The sequence below is a fragment of the Heterocephalus glaber genome, unplaced genomic scaffold (genome assembly GCF_053883595.1).
Source record: "Heterocephalus glaber isolate CG9 unplaced genomic scaffold, H.glaber_assembly_v1.0 deba00000621, whole genome shotgun sequence".
In the NCBI taxonomy this organism is placed as follows: Eukaryota; Metazoa; Chordata; class Mammalia; order Rodentia; family Bathyergidae; genus Heterocephalus; species Heterocephalus glaber.
Genome location: NW_028258153.1, coordinates 28,033,287 through 28,055,794, shown reverse-complemented (window position 1 = coordinate 28,055,794; position 22,508 = coordinate 28,033,287). Strand labels below are relative to the sequence as shown.

At 39.5% G+C, this 22,508-nt stretch overlaps 1 protein-coding gene across 7 annotated transcripts in view; it reads right to left on the bottom strand.

Annotated features, from left to right (window-relative positions):
* Ubn2 (ubinuclein 2) overlaps positions 1–22,508 on the bottom strand; it is a 122,556-nt gene that overhangs the window by 37,495 nt on the left and 62,553 nt on the right. For 6 of the 7 annotated variants that reach the window (XM_087206309.1, XM_087206310.1, XM_087206311.1 and 3 more), the window contains 4 exons: positions 22,152–22,202; positions 11,451–11,493; positions 8,655–8,705; positions 5,737–7,287 (listed from right to left, as the gene is read on the bottom strand). In XM_087206309.1, the coding sequence (XP_087062435.1) occupies positions 5,737–7,287; positions 8,655–8,705; positions 11,451–11,493; positions 22,152–22,202 (1,696 nt within the window). The remainder of the gene's footprint in view (positions 1–5,736; positions 7,288–8,654; positions 8,706–11,450; positions 11,494–22,151; positions 22,203–22,508) is intronic. The other variant, XM_087206308.1, reaches the window with a different exon arrangement.

The window sequence follows — 22,508 nt, the reverse complement described above, 5'->3', positions numbered from 1 at the left end:
TGCAAGGTCCCAAGTTTGATTCCCTGTACCAAAAAAAAAAAGATTTGATACCATCCAACTTGATATCAAATTTACCATCAAGTTTTCTGTGACAGATATTACTATGATGAGTATTCCTTTGTAATCTTATTTTCCAAACCCAAACTTTTCTAATTCTAGTCTGGTGTGGTGGTGTACACCTGTAATCCCAGTACTTGGGAGGCTGAGGCAGGGAGTTTGAGGACAGCCTAAACTACAGAGGAAGACCCTGTCTCAAAAATACAACCACCACCACCACCACCACCACCACCACCACCACCACCACCACCACCACCACCACCACCACCCAAAAAATTCCAGTTCTAAATTTGGTCAGGAAAACTTATTTCTTTACATATTTTTTTAAAAGTCAACAATAAATACTACATGGGTACTTTCAGTTTTAGTTTTGTGTGTTATTTCTATTTAAAAACCCTGTTAATAAAGGATCGATGACTTGCTTTTGGGGGGAGTTGGAGGGGTAATGGGGATCGAACTCCGGACCTTATGCTTGCAAGGCAGGTGGGGAACCACTGAGCTAAATCTCCGGCCCCAATGGCTTTCTTAATGTACAAGAAAGACGCCCGGTTTCCCCGCACATGTGGGCCACACCAAGCACATAGCTCTACACCTCAGGGTTTGTGCTGTCGCTGGGCAGAAAGCCAAGGGCGTTCTCCAGAACCTTCCATGCTGGTCCTGCCACTCTCTCTAGTGCTCGCTCCGTCTTCTTCTCTCCTGTCATCGATGGTTTTTTTAACCAGAGTCTGGCCTCACCCTCTCAGTAGAGGGCTTAGTGAGTAACCACTCAGCTCCGGGCTCTCTAAGAGCCATCCGCCCCACCCCTTGCTGCTGCCCGGCAGGCAAGCGCCTTCTTCCTGCAGGGAGCTGGCAGCCTACTTCCCACTTCCTGCCGCATGTGGAGGACGCGGAGCTCGAGTTCCACAGACTCCTATCTTTTTTTAAGCACAACTACCTCTTAGACTTAAGTACAAATTTTCATCATGTTATGCTTGGACTTGCTGGCTTTTAAAATTTGTCAGTCTTTTGTTCTACTGTACCAGCGATTGAGACAGTGGGTGCATTTAGGGAAAAATTATCAAGTTAAAAATAATGATGTTTTGGGGCCGGAAATTTAGCTCAGTGGTGCCGCCGCCTGCTTTTTAAGCTCAAGGTCCCGAGTTCGATCCCCGATACCAAAAAACCAACAACAATGTTCTGAATGAAGATAGAAAGGATACTGTATTAGCTGAAAAATTAACAAGAGTTGCTTCTTTTTTTAAAACCATAATTCTATTGTAGTCTTTGGCTAATACAGAGTCTCCAAGGCTGTGTGTTTCACTGGAAGCCCTCCTAAATATTGCTAACAATGGGAAATTTAAAATTTGTCTGGAAGGGTATAACTGAAGCACTAAATTAGATGGAAAATGTCAATTACGGCAATTCTAAAATTAAGTAACATGAGTATTAGCAATATAAATAATACCACACAGTAACCAACATTTGGCACTTTCTCCTTGACTTGTCTATGCTTTCTGCAGCGGTGGGTCTTAACCAGGACCCCACGCACGCGCACCAGGCAGTCCCCACTCGGAGGTACATCCTCGCTACACTTCCTGGTCTCTGCTGCAAGCTGGAGACCTCTCAGAAGCAGGAAGTTCCTCAGCTGAAACATCAGAGAGCATAGAGAAGCTGGCAATGTGAAATAGGGAAAGAGTTCACAATTTTGCCCTATAAGCAAAAATATTTTTCATGATGTCTATATTTAATTCTCAGGGAAAATATGGAAAGAAATCTTGTTCTTCTCAGGGAAAATATGAAGAGAAACCTTGTTCTTCCTATGAACATTAAATGTTTTAAAATCTCACGCTGTTTCCACAATACCGAAGTAATGTTCTGAAATGTCCAGCAGACCACATTGCTCCCCTCTTGGAGAGCATGCCCATTATTTCCTTGGTGCACACAGAATAAAACAGAGTCCTCTTGGGGCCGCCCAGGTCCTCAGGACAGTCCTGGTCTTTCCCATAGTGCTGCCTCAGGCCCTCCAGGTTCTTCCTTCCTCCAAGTCTCTATGCTGCAGCTCCCCAGTGGGGGCTGCTTTGTCCCTCTCATTTCCAGGTGGCTGGCTAAAAGGGTCCTCCTTAGGAGGCCTTCCCCTTCCTGTGTCTAGGTTCACAGCAATCACTCTCTATACTGCTTACTGTACTTTTTTCACAGGTCTTGCCACGGTCTACGACTTGTATTTACTTTATTTTCCTATGTAGAAAGCCTGCTCCATGGAACAGGACAACAAGTAGGCTGCTCATCCCTAGTTACAGCACCTGGAAGAGAGCCTGGCACACTGGACCTGCTCAATACACATTTACTTCATAAATTAATGAATGGGTTTTGGGATTACAAAGTAGCAAAGACAGGACTCCCAGAAAATTAGTAAATTGAAGGGCAAGAAAAGACGAGGAAACTCTTGGGTAGAAAGTTATTAAATAGTAAATAGAGCTAGTGACTGGAGCCCAGAGATTTTAACTTCTGCCTTTTGTTAAAGGACCTCTCATTTTCATTCTGCAAAGGAGTAGATAGCTGCAGATGCCTTCTAGACAGGAGGTGAAAGCTCCACAGACAGAGCTGGGAAATCTGCTTTCATCTGGGTGCTACGGACAGGAGCTAGAGGCCAGAAGGTAGCTGATAAGACTTCAAGGAGATGTTGTGCTGGTATGAAAGCAATTGTTAGGTCCATGAAGGGAAGAAATGACTTTATTCAATTTCTGGCCTTTAGTCTAACCAATGAGAAAAAAAATAGCAGGTGGAGGCAGGGATACCGGGGTCTCCAGATCATAAAGCCGCTTGGCAGAGGAGGAAAACCAAGAGGGAGGGCTTCTTTGAAACACCGATCTTGCCATGTAGCTTTCTTGTTGACAAACCAATTATTTGTTAGACAGTAGATGGATTCTTTTGAGATATATGATCAAACAGAGGTCTGTCTTTGGGAAAAATATAGGACTGACAGTGTCTGGAGATGATAAAGAATGAAGGAAGTGGGGCAGGGATTTAGCTCAGTGGTTCCGGGCCTGACTCGAAAGCGCAAGGTTCCAAGTTTGATCCTTGGTACCAAAAATAAAAAAGAATGAAGGAAGATATAACCTTAATTTCAAAGCAAAGTAAAAAAAAAAAATTTTTTAACTCCAGGTAAAAACCATAAAAAACTTATAGTAAGAAAGCAAACAGCAGTCATGGTGGCACACGCCTATAATCCTAGCACTCAGGAGGCTGAGGCAGGAGGACTGCTGTGAGTTTGAGGCAAGCCACATATAAATAGTGAGTTCAAGGCCAGTCTGAACTATATAGTGAGACCCTGTCTGAAAAAAACAAACAAAAGAAAGCAAATAAAGCCATAGTTATGACATTTAGCTCAATATGGACTTATGAAGTCACATATATTTAAATAAAAATTATAACTGTTTTTTCAGAGGTATAGCAAACTATAAGCCTTGTTTTTTCATAATGAAAAATACAGAAAAAGAGGCAAGAGAGACAGACAGACAGACAGAAAATACAGAACTAAAGCTGATAAAATTAGGACTTTTGAACCCAGGGGCTTCACACCGAGCTATATCGCCAGCCTTTTTAATTTTTTTTTTTTTTTTTAAATTTTGAGAGGGTCCTAAGTCCTTAAATTGCCTAAAATGAGCTTGAACTTCTGACCCTCCTGCCTCAGCCTCTTAAGAGTGTAGGAATTGCTGTACAGGTATGTGCCACCATGTCTGGTTCTAACTTTCTCATTTCTGATAAAAGTACAATTATACAGGTAAAATATCAGTTAATCCTAGACTTCAATAAATAAAGTATTTGTTCTACACTAGAATCAAGCCATTCCCAAGTCTATGTAAGTAGTAGAATAATGACTGGCATCAAACATGCTGAATATAAACTGCTACACTCTGCCAGAACACCAGGGCACCTCTACCAATGGCAATGGGAGGACCTTTCCACTACACGTTCCTATTCCATATAAACAGAAGGCAGCACTTCCTCAGACAATACAAGTCCATAAGTCAAAAAAATTATGTTTTTAGGAAATATTTAAGAACCTAAGAACTTATACATCATAAAATGGTACATTTTTAAAAAGCTGGTTAGCCAGGCGTGGTGGCACTCGCCTGTAATCCCAGCACTTGGGAGGCTGAGGTAGGAGGATCGCTGTGAGTTCGAGGCCAGCCTGGGCTACATAGTGAGTTCAGGGCCAGCCCGAACTACAAAGGGAGACCCTGCCTCAAACAAAACAAAACAAAACAAAAAAAGCTGGTTATAAAACAACACTAGGTAAAACACACTTTTTTGAAAATTCAGTCTAAAAAAATACCTACAGATTATAAACAGGGTTGGAATGATGAGCAATTTTTGTTTTCTTTTCACTAAATTTGCCTACAGTTAATATATGTTGCTTCCAGGAAAAAAAGAAAAGGTCAAGAAACCAAATCATTAATGTGAAGGAAAAATCTGAGTATGTCTCAATACAAACAAAGCAGAAAGCTGAGAACAGTTAAGAGAAGATGATAAACAGGACAGTGGGATGAAATATATGAATAACAAAGAATTCTCAAAAACCTAGGATAAAACCAGGCATGGTGGTGTACACACCTGTAATCCCAGCTCAAAGCCAGCCTGGGCTACATAATTGCTTCAAGGCCACCCTGAACTACAGAGCAAGACCCTGTCCCCCCAAACTAAAAATAAACAAAACAAAGCAAAACCAAAACCAAACCAAACCTAGGACATATGTTTTTAGAAATAATATTCACACCTATAATAGAAGAAAATATTCTTAAGCTGCAAAATAGCCAGGTCTGAGGCATTATAATGTTCTAGGTACAAAGTTAACAAAAATTAGATCTAGCCATAGTTTATGGACACTTAATTTTCAAAGAAAAAAGAAATAGCTTACTTGCATTTAGGTAGAAAAGTCACATTACTCATAAAAGGCAACAAAAAATCAGTATGGCCTCAGACTTTTCTAAATATCAAGCAAGAATCAGAGGAGCAATATTTACAGAAATCTGAGTAGAACAGTTAGTGATTGAGAAGTCTACCTATATATACTCAAGTGGCAGCAGAGAAAGGCTCAGGTATGTGAACACTAAGGTAAAGGAACATTCATATTACCCTTTTTACAAAGATTCCTTACGTGGGAACTCCAGCTAATAGAGAAGGAAGTTTAAATTACAAATTCATGAGTGAGGAAATTGTGGTATAAAATGAGTCCCGACACTATTTGACATAAAGAACTATATATGAATAACTACAAAATTAACACAAAATAAAAATTTTATTTGAGAAGATAAGAAAAATAACATGAATATATAAATTTAAATAAAAAATAAGAATGTTGGCAGGAGAGCAGGGAGGAAACAAGGGAATGTATGCTAAACTCATAAATTACTACTTTGGTAAGCAACAGAGTTCAAAATATGCACTTTAGCTGCATTTTCCAAAAATTGTTAAGGCAGTAAACGTGATAAAAAACCCCCCACGGCCCCCCCCAAGAAAACCTTATTCACAGGTGTGCCTATCACTGTGATGTCACATCAGGAACACTCCAAGCCCATGGCTGGACCAGCCTGTTAAAAAGTGTACATCTTCTTCCAAACACAGTAAGCTCGTTAGAGACTCACAGGAAAGATCACACCACCTTACATCCTAGCACACAAACGTCTAAAACATACATACCTGTACACTGGCTGTTACCACTGAAGACCCTGAGGCAGAGGATGGTCTGTGTGGAGTAGACAACGGTTTAGTAGCACCCTGTGTTCCACTTCCTGTTCCCCCAGATAGACTAGTCCTATTAGCTCCGCTTGAGTTAAGGTTGCAACCTCTGCTGGCAGGTACGTTCATTGCAGTTCCACTCAAGCTGTTCTTCCCAACAGTTCCAGTGGATGATGAGTTTGTTAGCTTTGAAGAGGCCTGAAGATGTTTTGTAGATGGAAGGCCTGAAGTGCGATTAGAGGGCAACAAATTCAAGGTAGGAGACTGTCTACTGATGTTGATTCCACTGGGCTGTTTATGGACTGGGTTGTTACTGGTGGAATGGCTACTCTGGGCTACTAGTGCATTTGGACTGGAGGAACTTGGGGATACAGTAGGCTTGGGAGATGGGTTGGACTTAGAGATAAGTTTAGTTGATACTGAAGGCTTAGCTGACAGAGAGGGCTTGGGCGAGGCAGAAGGTTTAGGTAAGGGCAAGGGTTTAGGAGATGTGGCAGGTTTGGGAGACGCAGCCAGTTTTGGGGATGCAGCCATTGAGAAAGGAGATTTGAAACCCTGCGTGGTTAGCTGTGACACCATAGCCTTGGCTAAATAATTAGTGGAGGTAGTGGTGTTTGGTGCTGTCCTAGAAACCAGGGAGTGGGAGCCTTGAGAACCATTTCCAGGTGAAGGGGTGGACAAGGGAAGGCGGTACATCAGTGGCTTCTCAGAAGTCTTTATTAGTGAGGATGAACAGGAAAGCTGGGGATTATTACTTAACTTCACCACTGGGTTGGTCTGTGATTTACTAATGGTGGCTTGTAATGGAGACACATAGTTCTGTTGGACAGCTGAATGCTGGTGCACCTTTGTTACTTGTGTTAACGAAGAAGCATCCTGGGCCTCTGATGTTCCCAGAGTATGAGAGGAGGCAGCAACTTGGGCTTGGGAAGAAGAGGAGACATGAGTCTGTGAGGAGGAAGAAGCATGAATCTGGCTTGACCTCTGGAGTCCTTGTTGAAGCAGCCTGGCTGGCAAAGGTTCTAAGGAGACTTTAGGGTTCTGAATTGAAGAACCAGCAATAAGGCCTGAAGAGATGCCAGTATGAGCTAAATCCTGGGGTTTCTTTGGTACTGGCCCTGTGTGACCAGCGATAAGACTTGATGAGTGTGCAGTCTGAGTAGAATCAAGCTTTTTGGGAGTAGCCAGTGGCAGCTTGCTCATGATACTTGCTAATTTTTCTTCTCTCAGTCCTGGCCGAGGTTTTGGAGTGGGCACACTTATCCTTGAGCCAATGGCTGGGCCCTTGTTCCCATTGTTGATGACAGCTAAAGCTTCAGAAACAAGATCCAGTGAAGGGGAGTGGAAAGCAAGGTCCTCATCCAGGGAGTCATCGAGGCAGATAGTTTCCTGGGCTGGGGTCGAGCTGGAGCTGGCAGAGGCAACGACGGATGTGGTGGAGCTCGTGGAAGGACCACTGGCTGAAGCCACTAAGGATACAGGAGCTTTCTGGTCCTTTTTTGGACTACACTCCTAGCATAAGCAGCATCATATTGGAGAAGAATATAAACAGTTAATAAAAAATACAAAGTTATTTTTTAAAGGACTGAGAAATTCTCATGATAATTAGAACTTTTTTCTCCTGGAAATCCTAACTGCTGAAACCAAAACAATTTTTGAGAGGACAGAGTGTTGAGCTGAGCTGTCTTCATGGAGAAAAGTACCTGACATACTGAATTGCCATCGCCTAGGAAGCCATTCTAAGACAACAGCTGACAATGGGTTGCAGGCACACCTGTGAGCCAGTGACACTGCTGATGAACTGCACCTCTGTTGCTCACCTGATCAGTTCCTCAGTTCTCTCCAAATCCACCTCCTCAGAGACTTTTCTCTCTTTCATTGTGGTACTGGGGACTGAACTCAGGGCGTCCTGCATACTAGGCAGGGGGTCTACATTCCCTGCCCTTGCTCCACCACTGAGCCTTCTCCCTCCCCTCGTTTGAGAGTGAGTCTCACTATGCAGTTTAGGTTGGCCTTGAACTCACTATGTAGCCCAGGATGGCCTCAAACTCACAGGATCCTCCTGCCTCAGCCTCCTGAGTGCTGGGATTACAGGCATGTGCCACCATGCCTGGCACGCCCCCTTTTATTTATTTTTTATTTTTTTTGGTACCAGGGATCAAATTCAGGACCTTGCCCTCTTTTTATTTCGAGACAAGGTCTTGCTTAATTGCTAGAGCTGGTCTCCAACTTACAATCTTCCTGCTTCAGCCTCCCAAGTAGCTGGAATTATAGACATATACCACTGCTTTAGAATCTTTTCTCTTTGTTCCCTTGGACCTCAAGAGAAACTCTGCCTTGCTATTAACTCTGGCCTTCTGGTTTGGTGAGGTTTGTAGAGATGCTGACCCTCGCTCTCAGCCCCTATGCACTGCTATCTCTCAGTACCCTGACCAGCAGCTATCCACAGATAGCACCTCAGGCAACCAGTGCACTGAATTGGTAGATGCATATTTAAATCTTATTTTCTACTAATTATGGTTGAAGCCATTTGGAATTTATTCAACGTCCACTGTGAGGAAAACCTTATGCTAGGAAGAATATTAGTAATTAAAACAATATACCTAAGAGTATATTGTTTTATTTCCCCAAATATCAACTTCTTTACATTCAAGGGAGAGGTAAGGCCATTATAGTTTAAAATATCCAAAAAGCAAAGGGAACAAATTGAAAAGCAATCATTTAAGAGAAATACAAACATATTTGATTAATTTCATTTTTAAGAATCATAAGAAAAAACTATTGTATGTCATTTCAAAATCTCTTCAAGTAGTTACCTGAAAATAACTTAAGCCTATAGTCTTATGCAATATGCTCATTTCCTCAACCACAGCACTTACCTTAAGCATGGTGGGGAAAGAATGGAGAGGAAGGGTCTTTATCGTCACCTCCTAAGGTATTACAGTAAGTAAGCTGTTAAGAATGCAGGTACACTCTAACTCCTTAGCATTTTTTTCCTACACTTTCCTTTTAAGACAACCTCCCCCACCCACTAAACATTTCACTGCCTATCAGAAGTATGGGGTATAATTGCACTGAGGCCACAACTGTCTGCTAAGAGGAACAGGTAAAGCAGATGAGACATGTTTGTTTGCTTTGACATACCACCCAGTTACAGGATTAATGAAAATCCATCAACATAAAGAATATGGAATTGGGCAGGGGAATGTGTCACAATAATACTGGAGGTATAATCAGTATAAAACGGCTATTTTAAATAATTTGATTAACAATTTTTTCTTTATAAAAACAACATTTAACCCACCCCCTGAAATACTGGGTGGACTTATACTGGCAGAAAAAAAATTGTTCAGAATAAATAATTGAGTCAGAAAGCAGGTTATTCCACTTATATAGAATGTTAATCCAATAAATGAAGGATTGGTTAGGTGGATGATAGAGAGAGGAAAGAGATCCAGAAGAAGGGAAAAGAGATGTGTACCAAAAAGTTGAGCTTTTCTTCCTCTAAGGAGAAATTTCCTACATAGTTTTGCTTTTTCTTCTCCTTTTCTGTATTATTTGCGCTTTCTTAGAAGAATTGAAAAGAGCACAAGGGGGCTGGGAGTAGAGATCAGTGGTACAGCATGCAACTAGCATGCACAACCCTAGGATCCATTGCTAGCAATGCAAAAAAGAAGATACAGTAGGAAAACTCCCAAGCCAGCAATACATCCTTTTCACTCTGGGAAAAGGAAAAGGTAATTACAGAGAAGCAAGCAAACAAAAAACCTGATTATTACCCCATATTACTTAATCCATCCATTATTAGAATTCTAATAAATTTCCTACCCAATTATTCTATTAATAAGGTTTCCATACATGTATCAAAACTTAATCATTTACAGACAGCATTAGATTTATTATTCTGATAGAAATAAGGTCAAAGGGGGCCGGGGGTTTAGCTCAGTGGTTCCGCTGCCTGCCTCACAAGCGCAAGGTTGCGAGTTTGATCCCGGTACCAAAAAAAAAAAAGAAAAAGAAATAAGGTCAAAGGTCTGGGCAAGTAGTTCAGTGGTAGAATACTTGCTTAGCATGTATGAGGCCCTGAGTTCAATCTCAGTATCACCAATAAATAAATGTTGAAACAGAGCCCTAATGCAAGAAGGGGTCAATATTATTTGGATTGGAAGGCAAAGTAGCTAACTAAAAGAGGACTATTTATTGTGTATTCAAATCAACAACTTTTGGTGTTCTAGCATGAAAAGTTGAAAAGGCCATAGAGTAACCTGGCCATCACCTTAAAAGAAATGTTTGAAGAGATGAAGGATGTAGGGAAAAGTCTGGAACCTTAAGGCTTTTATTAAAATTAAATTTCAAATGACTATACATAGTTTTTGATTCTAGAGGTTAGATCTGCTTCTCTTTCAAATCTATTTTGTCCAGTTTGACATTTTAAAATTTCCTATTTAAGTAAAATTGGTTTATATTTTATTTTATTTTTATTTATTTATTTTGGTACTGGGGATCGAACTCGGGACCTTGCCCTTGCGAGGCAGGCACCGGAACCACTGAGCTAAATCCCTGGCCCAGGTTTATATTTTAAACCTAATAAACGCACAACTTGCCCTTCTGTTAGGGATTTAATTCTACTGTTTGTTGTTTTTACTGATTCTCATCATAGTAACACATTCCCTTATGTGTTCTGTTTTTTTGTGTGTGTGGTACCGGGGATCGAATTCAGGACCTTGTGCTTGTGAGGCAGGCATTGCCACTGAATGCCGGGCCCATGTGTTCTATATTTTAGACTGTTAAGCTCATGCATTTTTTGGGTTTTTTTGTGTTTTGGTGGGCTGGGGATTGAATCCAGGGCTTTGTATATGCCAAGCATGTGCTCTCCTCTAAGTTCCACCCCTTAACTCACATGTGGGCTGCTCTGTAAGTGCTAAGCCTCTGAAGCCTAGGCTATAGCTGCATTATATTGAGAGAATTTGTTTTTCCATTTGCCCCAGGTAATTATTATCCCAATAATTTTAAGTTACTTCAGCTTGTGGAGGTAATTAAAACTAAGCTCCTAAACCAGGAAAATTTTTTAGGGACAACTTTCTTCTTCCAATCTAGAAATGAGGCCAAGGCAGGAAATGTCTTAATTTCTCTACTAGTGGGTAGATTTTATTTTCTAGTCCTTTCTTTTGCTAAAGATGCTATACTTTGAAGGCCCAGCTTTATGCAGGTTTTATTCCAATTTTTGATCAGTTCAAGCCCAAGAAAATCCTATCTGCTACAGTATATTCTGAGAAGAAATGTGAAAAGAAACTACAAGGTGAGGGATAGGAGTTCCAAGGGCAACCAAAGTTTCAAGAGTAGATTATCAACATGCAGCTCCTTCTTTGCTTTGGCTGTGGACTTCCTCATATATGTGCAATCTAAGCTGTGTTTTTAAATGATATTTGTTATATTTTATCCAGTATATCTAAACAGAATTAAGTTATGCTTTACAATTTAATTAATGCCTGCAAATTCCCACTGCTGCAGTCCTCTAGTCCCGCAAATACAAAGGTTCTAGGACTTTTACAAAGTTGAAAACAACCAACTTAGTACCTACGGATCTTTGCAAAATAACAAACATCCTTTTTGTTTTAAGCATGTATTTCAACATTCACCAAATATGACTGACAAAAGATTTTGTGGACACTCACCTTTACTTTCGGTTTGGGTGCAGGAATCACCTTTTTCTTTGCCCTAAGATAAAGGATTAAAATAAAGACCATTTCAGTAACAGCTACATCACTCACTGGGAAATTATAACACACAACCATAGGATTACATGGGTAAATAATTCCTTCTACTTTTTGGAAAGTCTTTTGAAAGAAGGAACTATACGTAAGTATAGTACTCGGTTTATATGGGGCTACTCAGCAATATTTGTCTCAATACAGATTAACCTGAAGAAAATGCCAAACAATTAACAAAATATGAAATGTAGATGATAGAGATTTTAAAAATGTAAATCAATAAAATATAAAGCAACTCAAAATAGGCTAACAAAGCTGCCTAAGGAAACTCACTTCAAAGAATGGTAAGACTTTACAGTTATTTGTATAAAAACAGCTTCAAGGAACATTAAGCTCAAATTAAATCATTACAAGGAGGTATGAATAACATTTTGCTTAAAAAACAAAATGAAAAACAATTTTATTTTTTAGGGGCTGGGAATTTAGCTCAGTGGTTTCACCATCTGCTGTGCAAGCACAAGGACCCGAGTTCGATCCGAGGTACCAAAAAAAAAAAAAAAAAAAAGAAAATTATTATTATTATTATTTTTTTTTGGTGCTGGGGATTGAACTCGGGTCCTTGCGCTTGCACAGCAAGCGGCGAAACCACTGAGCTAAATCCCCAGCCCAAGAAAATTATTTTTTAAATGCCATTTAGGAGGTTGAGCCAGGAGGATTACAAATTTTGAGGCCAGCCTGGGCAAATTACTATGATCCTGTCTAAAAATACAAGTTTAGAAAGGGCTGGGGATATAGTTTAGTAGTAAAATATTTGCCTACCATGTGTGAGGCCATAGGTTCAATTCCTAGTACTACATAACAAAACAATAAATAAGACAAAATAACAGAAAAAAAAAGGGCAAGAAAAATACTATGGAACCTTGGAATCTTTGGGAGCCAGTGTGAAAAAGTTTCATTAAAAAAATCATATGGGGGTGCTGAGGATTTAGCTCAGTGGTTCCACCACCTGCCTTGCAAGTGCAAGGTCCTGAGTTTGATCCTCAGTACAAAAAAAAAAAAAAATCATGTGAGTTCTATAGTAGGAAAAAGTACTCAAATGTCTCCTGAATAATTAAAGTGCTGACAGACTAAAATGCCTCACCTTGTTTGAATATTTTTACTTCACTAGGTTGAAATGTTATTTATAACAAGTATCTTGATTAAAATTGTCAACATACAACTTCATAAAGGCAATTAGTGCCATCCCCTCCCTGGATGCTCGGGAAGGAGCAGAGGAGTCCTGCCCATTGGGGTCAAACTCCAAATCCTAGCCTGTTCTGCACCTGGGTTCTCCTCAGCACAGGGTGGCAGAGGTGACAGCCAAACAACCAACCTGACTTAGTACAAGACCAACACTCCAGATGAGAATTTCACTCCAGGACTGAAATGGTATCCTACTGTAGAGACTGGGTGAGAGACAGCCACAGGAGACAGGCACAGAAAGGGTGGGGACTAGACACAGATCCCCTGAGAAGCTCCAGCCCAGGCCTGGAAGATCAAGGACATGCAATCTTCGGTGGAAGACCAGGTTTGGTGGGTGTAGCCTTCAGAGAGAACATTGAGTCCAGTGGTCTGCTGGAGCTCTCACACTGCTACTTAATCTAGGACGGGCCAGTGGTCGTATTTATTGTAGGTCAATATCTGGGTTGCCCAAGTATCTATACTAAAACCATCTCTCCTTGTTTTAGTTAGGGGTGGTTCATGAGTGGTTCTATCTGGTTTATATTTGATGCTATTGTTGTTGCAGACTTTACCAAGTAGTCAAGGTGACATAGTTGTTGCTGTCAAATGGTTATCTCTGTATGCCAATATTTGGATTGCCCAGGGGTGATAAACAATACTGTGGGCCATTCCAAAACAATGGGTATAGGGCAAAGAAGCCAAAAACTCCTCTCTCAAATGAAGGTAGGGGCTGGGCATTTAGCTCAGTGGCACTGCACCTGCCTTGCAAGTGCAAGGTCCTGAGTTCGATCCCCAGTACCAAAATAAATGAAGGAAGGAAGGAGGGAAGGAAGGAAGGAAGGAAGGAAGGTAGCTGGATCCTGGGACACAAGGAAAGCCCAACAGTTAGCCTGACCAGAGGATATCTCTGCAAAAAAGCTACCTACTATAATTAAACAGTAAACCACAGTATAGAAAACAAACAAACAAAAATCAGAAATGCGAGAAAAGGCAACAAAATGCCTCCTCAAACTCCCAATTCCCTTAAAGCCAATCAAAATCTACACAGCACAAATGTCTCAAAAAATGTCAGTGGAGGTAACAAAATAGATCAATAAGATGCTTGGCAAATTCAAAGAAGATATATTAGTGTTCCTAATGAAACAAATAATCAGTGAGTCTGGAGAAGACACTAATAAAAATCTAGTGGAGCTAAAGACAGATGTGAAACAGAATGCCCAGCATAGAAAATAATGGGAGTCTATAAAAAAGTTTCAAACAGAAATCCAGGGGAGGGCCAGGGATTTAGCTCAGTGGTTTTGCCGCCTGCTACATAAACGAAAGGACCCGAGTTCGATCCCTGGTACCAACAAACAAACAAACAAACAAAATACAGGGGATTAAAAATACAATGGAATGTACGGACAGAAGTGACCAATGTGAGAGGACAGTGTCAGATCTAGAAGACAGAGCTGTGGTTAGTGATCACTTTATTAAAGATACCTAAAAGCAAGAACAGAACAAGAAAAATGGATCAAACAGCTTCTAGATGACACAAAAAAGACTACTCTAAAAGTAACTGGAATTAGTGAAACAACAGAAGACAGCAGAAAGGGCACATAAAACCTGTTTATAAGGTCGGGGACGTAGTTCGGTGGTGCTTCGCCTGCCTGGCAAGAACAAGGTCCTGAGTTCGATCCCCAGTACAAAAACAAACAAACAACCTGTTTACAGAAGCAATAGCAGAAAACTTTCCAGTCATGAAAAAAGATTTTAACACACAGCTAAGTGAGCATATGGAACCCCAAATAGACATGATCAGAAAACAAATGAATCAACCTGGGCCAGGGATTTAGCTCAGTAGTTCTGGCGCCTGCCTCACAAGTGCAAGGTCCCGAGTTCAATCCCCAGCACCAAAAAAAATAAGTAAATAAAAGATTCAAACTGACCAACCAACCAACCAACCACTACATACCACATCATAATTAAAATACCGGAAATCCAACAAAAGAACAGAATCTTAAAAGGTGTTAGATAAAAGCAACAATTTATGTATAAAGGAAAACCCATGAGAATTATGGCAGACTTCTCCATACAAACCTTAAAGGCAAGGAGAGCCTGGAATGAAGTGTTTCAAGCCCAACTTCCAACTGACATACCCTGCAAACGTATCTTTTCAAATTGATGGATAAATAAGATAGTTCCATGATACAGAGCACCTGAAGAAGTTCATAACCACCAAACTAACACTCTGAAAAATTCTCAAGGATATCCTAGGAAGAGACAATGATGCTAATGCTAACAATGCCAAAGGTCCAATAGAATGAATGGTAGGATAAGCAATTAAGTACAAGGGAAAGAAAGGAAAAGAGCAATAGGAAAATAATACAATAACAGGAATAAGTCAGTACCTATAAATGTGAATGGTTTCAATTCATCAATCAAAAGACAAAGATTAGCAGAATGGACCAAGAAAAAAATCCAGTGGCTGTATATATAAGAAACATAATTAACCTAAAAAGAAATTCATAAGTCTAAAAATCAAAGGATAGAAAACAATATTCCATGCAGTAAGAGTCCAAAAACAAGCAAGAGTACCTATCCTATTTTCTTTATTATTATTATTTTTTTTAGTGATCCTATTTTCAAAGTAGCCTTTAAGCCAAAGCTAATCAAGAAGCAAAGGTCACTATATATAGGTTAAATAATTAATTATTTAACAGTAAGACATAAAATATATGAACCAAACTGCAGTGCACATAAAAGGTAAGATAAACATCAATATAATTATAGTGGGGGAACCTCAATATCCCACAATCACAAACAGACAGATCAACTAAATTAAAAAAATCAACAAAGAAATATCAGAGTTGCACCAAACCTTTGAACAAATGAACCTAATAGATATGTACTAAGAGTTCCACCCAACAACAGAATACAGTTCTTTTTTTGGCAGCACATGGTATTCTTTTTTTGGCAGCACATGGTACTTCCTCCAAAATAGACCTCATACTACTTAATATAGCATGCTTAAGTAATGGGAAAAAAAAATCCATATTATCAGATCATGGTACAATTTAACTAGAAATCAATGGCAAAAAAAACCAAAAAATGATACAAACATATGGAAATTAAACAACATACTCTTGAATAATCTGTGGGTCACAGAAAAAATTAAATAAGACAGTTCTTAGAATTAAATTATAACGCCAGTACAACATAGCACAACTTATGGAACACAATGAAAGCAGTCCTAAGAGTGAAGTTTATAGCTCTGAATACTCATATCAGAAAAACAAAATGAGTTCAAATAAAAAACAAAATGATATACCTTTTTTTTTTTTTTTTGGTACTGGGGTTCAAATTCAGGTCTTTGCACTTGTGAGGCAGGAGGCGGAACCAGAGCTAAATACCTGGACCAATGATATACTTTAGAAAAGCGACAATGCAAATCTAGAGCTTGTATAAGAAATGGAATTATGACTATCAGAGCAGAAATCAATGAAACGGAGACTAAAAAACCCCCCAAAAACCAAAAAATCAATGAATTGAAGAGCTAGTTCTCTGAAAGAATAAACAAAATAGAAACAACCTTAGCTAATCTTACCAAATAAAAGAAAAGACACAAATCAGTGCTATTAGAAATGAAAAAGGAGCCGGGGATGTAGCTCAGTGGCACCATGCCTGCCTGGCAAGCACAACGTCCTGAGTTTGATTCCCAGTACCGAAAAAAAAAGAGAAAGAAAAGAAAAAGGTGAATCACAACAGACACTGCAGAAATCCACAAGATTATTAGCAAATACTTCATAGAACTGTACACCAAAAAGCTGGAGAACTCAGAAGAAATGGAGAGATACTAGGTATGTATGAATTATGAAAACTAAACCAAGAAGACATAAAATCTTGAATAATCCAGTAACAGGCAATAAAACTGAAGAAGTTAAAAAAAAAAATTACCAACTAAAAAAGCCCAGGACTTGATGGATTCACTGTTGAATTATACAAAAACTTCAGGGAAGAGATGATGCCAATACTCCTTGAGAGGGAAGGAATACTCCCACAGTTATTCTTGGAAGTTAGTAGCATTAACCCAATCCTGAAACCAGACAAAGATCCAACCAAAAAGGAGAACCACATGCCAATCTCTCTGCTATAGCTTGTGTCTAGATGTTCCCCCAAAGCCTCATGCAGTTATAGGCGGGCTTTTCAGAGGTGGCTGTATCTAGAATGTGTGATGCTGGGATCAAGGGTGTGAGATTACTAAATTAGTCCACTGACTGGTGTGGCATAGTTCTGAGTGTGGATAATGGGAAGGCATGTAGCCAGGATAGAATAAAAAGGACAGAAAAAGGGCTGTTGTTGTCACTTACTGCTGCTTTTCTACTTTGCTACTTGCTTCCTTTTACCTCTGTGAACTGTTTCTTCCCTGCAGTGCCCCTCAGCCGTGCCACCTTGCCTTGGAGCCAGCCAACTATGAAGTGAAATCTCTACAAACTGTGAGCTACAATAAACCTTTTCTCCTTTAACTTTAGGTGTTGGGTATTTTGTCTATAGATGCAAAAATCCTCAACAAGCCACTGCCAAACAGAATTCATCAAAAAGATCATACATCACGTCTAAACAGGCTTCATCCCAAGTTGGCTCAACATATGCAAATCAATAAATGCACTACAGGGCTGGGGATTTAGCTCAGTGCCACAGCGCCTGCCTCACAAGCTCAAGGTCCTGAGTCTGATCCCTGTACCTAAATAAATAAATGCACTACAACACATAAATAGAATCAAGAATAAAAATCATATGATCATTTTAAATAGATGCAGAAAAAAAACCCTTTGATAAACTCTAACACCCATTTATGATTAAAAACCCTGAATAAAACAGGTATAGAAAAAGGGTATCTTGGGCCGGGGATTTACCTCAGTGGTTCCGCTGCCTGCCTCACAAGCACAAGGTCCCGAGTTTGATCCCTGGTACCAAAAAAAAAAAAAAAAAGGGCCGGGGATTTAGCTCAGTGGTTCTGTTGCCTGCCTCACAAGTACAAGGGCCCAAGTTCGATCCCTGGTACCAAAAAAAAAAAAAAAAAAAGAAAAAGGGTATCTCGATCTGATAAAAGCCATTTATGACAGAAGTACTAACAACATCATATTAAATGAGAAAAAGCTGAAAACTTTCCCTCTAAAATCGGGAACAAGACAAGAATGTCCACTATCACCAATCCTGTTCAATATAGTACTTGAAACATTAGCCAAAGCAATCAAGCAAGAGAAAGAAATACAAGGGATATGTATAGGAAAAGAAGTCAACTTATCATTATCTGCAGATAACTCGATCCTATAGAAGACCCAAAAAATTCCACTAGACAACTCTTAGAATTAATACCTTAATTTAGCGATGTAGCAGGATACAAAATCAACACAAAAAATCAATAGGGTTCTGGTACAGCAATAATGAACTCTTTGAGAAAGAAATCAGGAAAACAATACCATTCACAGTAGCATCAAGAAAATTAAACACTTAGGAATTAACCTAACCAAGGAAATAAAAGACCTCTACAACAAAAACCTCAGTACTCTGAAAAAGGAGATCAAACAGGACATCAGAAAGTGGAACGATAACCCCTGTTCCTGGACAGGCAGAACCCATATTGTCCAAATGGCCATACTTCTGAAACTGATATAGAGATTTAACACAATTCTAATCAAAATACCAATAGCATTCCTCACAGAACTGGAGAAAACAATCCTAAAATATGGAACAAGAGGCTAAGAATAGCAAAAGCAATCCTGGGCAAATCCCCAGCCTACATTCAACTTTTTGATCTTTGACAAAGGGGTCAAAAGCACAGGCTGGAGGAAAGATAGCCTCTTGAATAAATGGTGTTAGAAAAGCTGGTTATCCACATGCAGAAGATAAAGTCTAGACCCATTTCTCTCACCATGTAATAAAAGTCAAAATGGATCAAAGATCTAAATGTTAAAACAGAAACAATCTGTTGGAAGATAAAATAGGTAAAACTCTTGTAGACACAGGGGTAAGCAAAGACTTTCTGAACAGAATCACAATGGCACAAGAAATAATACCAAGTCAACAAATGGGATATCAAACTAAAAAGCTTCTGCGCTGGGGATTTAGCTCAGTGGTTCTGCCACCTGCCTCACAAGTGTAAGGTCCCAAATTTGATCGCCTGCACCAAAAAAAAAAAAAAAAAAAAAAAAAGAAATCAAGTAATGGGCCGGGGATTTAGCTCAGTGGTGCTGCACCTGCCTTGCAAGCGCAAGGTCCTGAGTTCAATCCCTGGTACTGCAAAAAAAAAAAAAAAAAAAAAAAAAAAGAAATCAAATAATAACAAATGCTGACAAAGATGTGGGAAAAAAGGAACTCTTCTACATTGTGAAAATGTAAACTAGTATAATCACTGTAGACATTCTCAAAAAACTAAAAATAGAAATTCCATTTGAATGAGATATTTCCCTTCTTGGTATCTTTCTGAAAGAGTTAAAGACATCCGATCACAAGGATACATGCATATTCATGTTTATAGCAGAACAATTTATAATGGCTAAATCTTAAAAAATGACCTATATCCTCATAAACAGATAAATGGATAAAGAAAATGTATTGAAAGGTTGAGAATTTAGCTCAGTCGCACAGTGCCTGTCTGGCAAATGCAAGATCCTGAGTTCGATCCCTGGTACAAAAAAAAAAGAAAATGTGTTATTTATACATAATGGAGTACTACTCTGCCAGAAAAAAAACATAAACTCGAGGCATTTGTAGATAAATGGATACAACTTGAGACCATAATATTAAGTGAAATAAGTCAGACACACAAGCTTAAATAGTATCACATGGTTTCTCTTATATGAGAAACACTCTCTCTCTCTCTCTCTATATATATATAGATATATCTCAGAATAGAAGACAATAAGAAGTAGGGATACCTTTCTCAAATAGATGGGGGGACAAGAGATGTAGGGGGTAGGAAAGGGAGGAAAAGAAACAGAATTGAAGGGAAAAATGATGAAAACAGAGCTTTTGCAAAGGGGAAGGGGACCAAGAGTTGGACCGATCAGAGAGGGAGGGGAAGGGTAGAGGATGGGGGAAAAAAAGAGAATTAAGATGTGTTATGTACAGGTACCAACTCTCTACAATTACTGTAGTCATTATCTACCTCAAACATGTACTGACAAAGGCAACCAGCAAACTTCAACTTTTTTTAGCAAAAGCCAGTAGAGCAAAAGACCTCCATGTGTACCTATTACAATATTCTAGCACAAAATTTTAAAAAACTGTTAGTTGTAATAATGAAGCTAGGGCTGGGGATTTAGCTTAGTGGCACTGTACCTGCCTTGCATGTGCAAGGTCCTGAGTTTGATCCCCAGTACCGGAAAAAAAAAAAATGAAGCATGGTTTTATTATTATTATTATTATTATTATTATCTGGGATTTTGTTGTTGTTTGGTTTTATTTTGTTTTTTGAGACAAGGGTCTCACTATGTAGTTCTGGCTGGCCTTAAACTCACTATATAACCCAGGTTGGCCTTGATCACATGGCAATCCTCCTGCCTCAGCTTCCTGAGTGCTGGGATTACAAGTGTGTGTGCCACCACAACTGATGAGGCTGTTTAAAAAAGCTGAGGGGAGGGTCAGGGATTTAGCTCAGTGGTTCCGGTGGCTGCCTCACAAGCCCAAGATCCCAAGTTCGATCCCCGGTACCAAAAAAAAAAAAAAAAAGGTAAGGGGAACTAGGTGTAGTGCCATGCACCTATAGTCCCAGTTGCTAAAGCGGGGGAAAAAAAACCCTGAGGGAAACATCCTATATAAACACTTTTAGGATTAAAGGCACGAATTATTTATACCTGAATTATAATGTATATGTGGCTTTAGAATTTCAGGAAAATTAAAGGTCATATATACATACACACATACAAAGTAAACTTGCAATAAACCACACCTATAATGTATGAAACCAAGCTACCCAAAAAACAAGAATAAAGAGCCAGGCACAGTGGTTCATGCCTGTAGTCCCAACTACTCTGGAGGTGGGAGGATCACTAGAGCCCAGGAAGTCAAGATCAACCTGGGCAATGTGAAATCCCATCGCAAAACTAAACACAAACCCAAGAATAATAACTGAAAGCCACAATCAATTCAACAGATATTTGATGATACAGTCTTTCTAAAAACTAAAACATTCAATCTATTATAAGTATATATGAGGGCCAGGGATTTAGCTCAGCAGCACAGCACCTGCCTGGCAAGCGCGAGGTCCTGAATTTGATTCCTGATACCAAAAAAAAAAAGTATTTATGAGAAAAGGAATTAAAAATTTTTTGTTAGTACATGTTTGCTGTACATGTTTACATTCATCTTAGGCAGTAGGTACATATTCTTTCTATTCTCCTTTTTTTCCCCATTCTCCTCTGTCCCTCTGGAAATTTTGTAATGTTACCCAAAAGATACATATCAGATACCTTAGCAGAACATTGAATTAGAGCACTCTAAATTCTCAGTAACTCAATAATTTTCTTAATACATTTTTTTCCCCAAGTACTGGTGACTGAACTCAGGACCTTGTGCTTGCCAGGCAGGTGTGGTGCCACTGAGCTGCATCCCCAGCCACAATAATTTTATGTTTTAATAATTCTTTAATACTATACTTGCAGGGGCCGGGGATGTAGCTTAGTGGTTCTGCCACATGCCTCACAAGCGCAAGGTGCTGAGTTTGCTCCCAGGTATCAAAAAAAAAAAAATACTATACTTTCAGGCTACAGAGCAGTCCTAATTTGTAGGTACAAATAAAACTGTGGAGTTGGCCAACAGTCACCAAAAAATCCAACAACAGACAAAACTGCCCTTTTCCTATACACCAAGAGGATGAGATTTTTCTTTCAGTTCACTGGGCTGGAGATGTGGCTCAGTGGTAGAGTGCTTGCCTAGTATGCGCTAGGCCCTGGATTTAAACCCCAGCACAGAAAGGAAAAAAAAATTTCACTTCACTAACAAAATATCCAGTTTTGACAGAAGGCGATACCGCAAGAATAGGTTATTTTTGTAGACTAACATGTTTCCCTACGCCAAGGCAGGTAGGTATGGAAGAGTCCTGGTGAGCTCAGGGCAGGAGATGGCTATAGGTCACCTAGGCAGATGGTCAGTAAGAGCTCAACAACACTGGAAGGATAGAGGCCCGAGAGCAAAGGGAAACCATGGAGCCTGCCTGCTTCCACAGTTCCCTACACCAGAACCCAGGTGGTTCCTTCTGGTTTGAGGTTTTGGAGAATAGCCTGAGAACTATTTCAACAGATGTACTCTGAGAGGCAAGAGTCAAATGATTTTTAAAAAGTGAATATCCCCTAAGAGTACATTCAAATCCTATTTCAACTAGCACTTGATACATGATATTTTTGTTTACTAAAGCTGTAATGTGAATATAAATGAAGAAATATGTAGTTTGCATTTACTCACGGAGCAGAAGTAAGATGATTATGTACACTTCGGCTTTCCTTAAAAAGCATTCTGGAAAATTAAAAGGACAAAATTAATTATCTTTTATAGTAGGTAAGAGCATGATAACTGCTTTACTTGGTTTTTTTGGTTTTGTTTTAAGACAAGGTCTCACTTTGTAGTTCAGGCTGGCCTTGAACTTGTAGCGATCCTCCTGCCTCAGCCACCTGAGAGCTGGGATTACAGGTTTGTGCCACCACATCTGGCTGCTTTATTTATTTTTAAAAATCACTTAATTTTCAATAGGCTATTACTTACCGAGTAAAGAGTGTAATGGTATGGTACACTCAACCTATTTTTACAGAGAGTTTTATATTC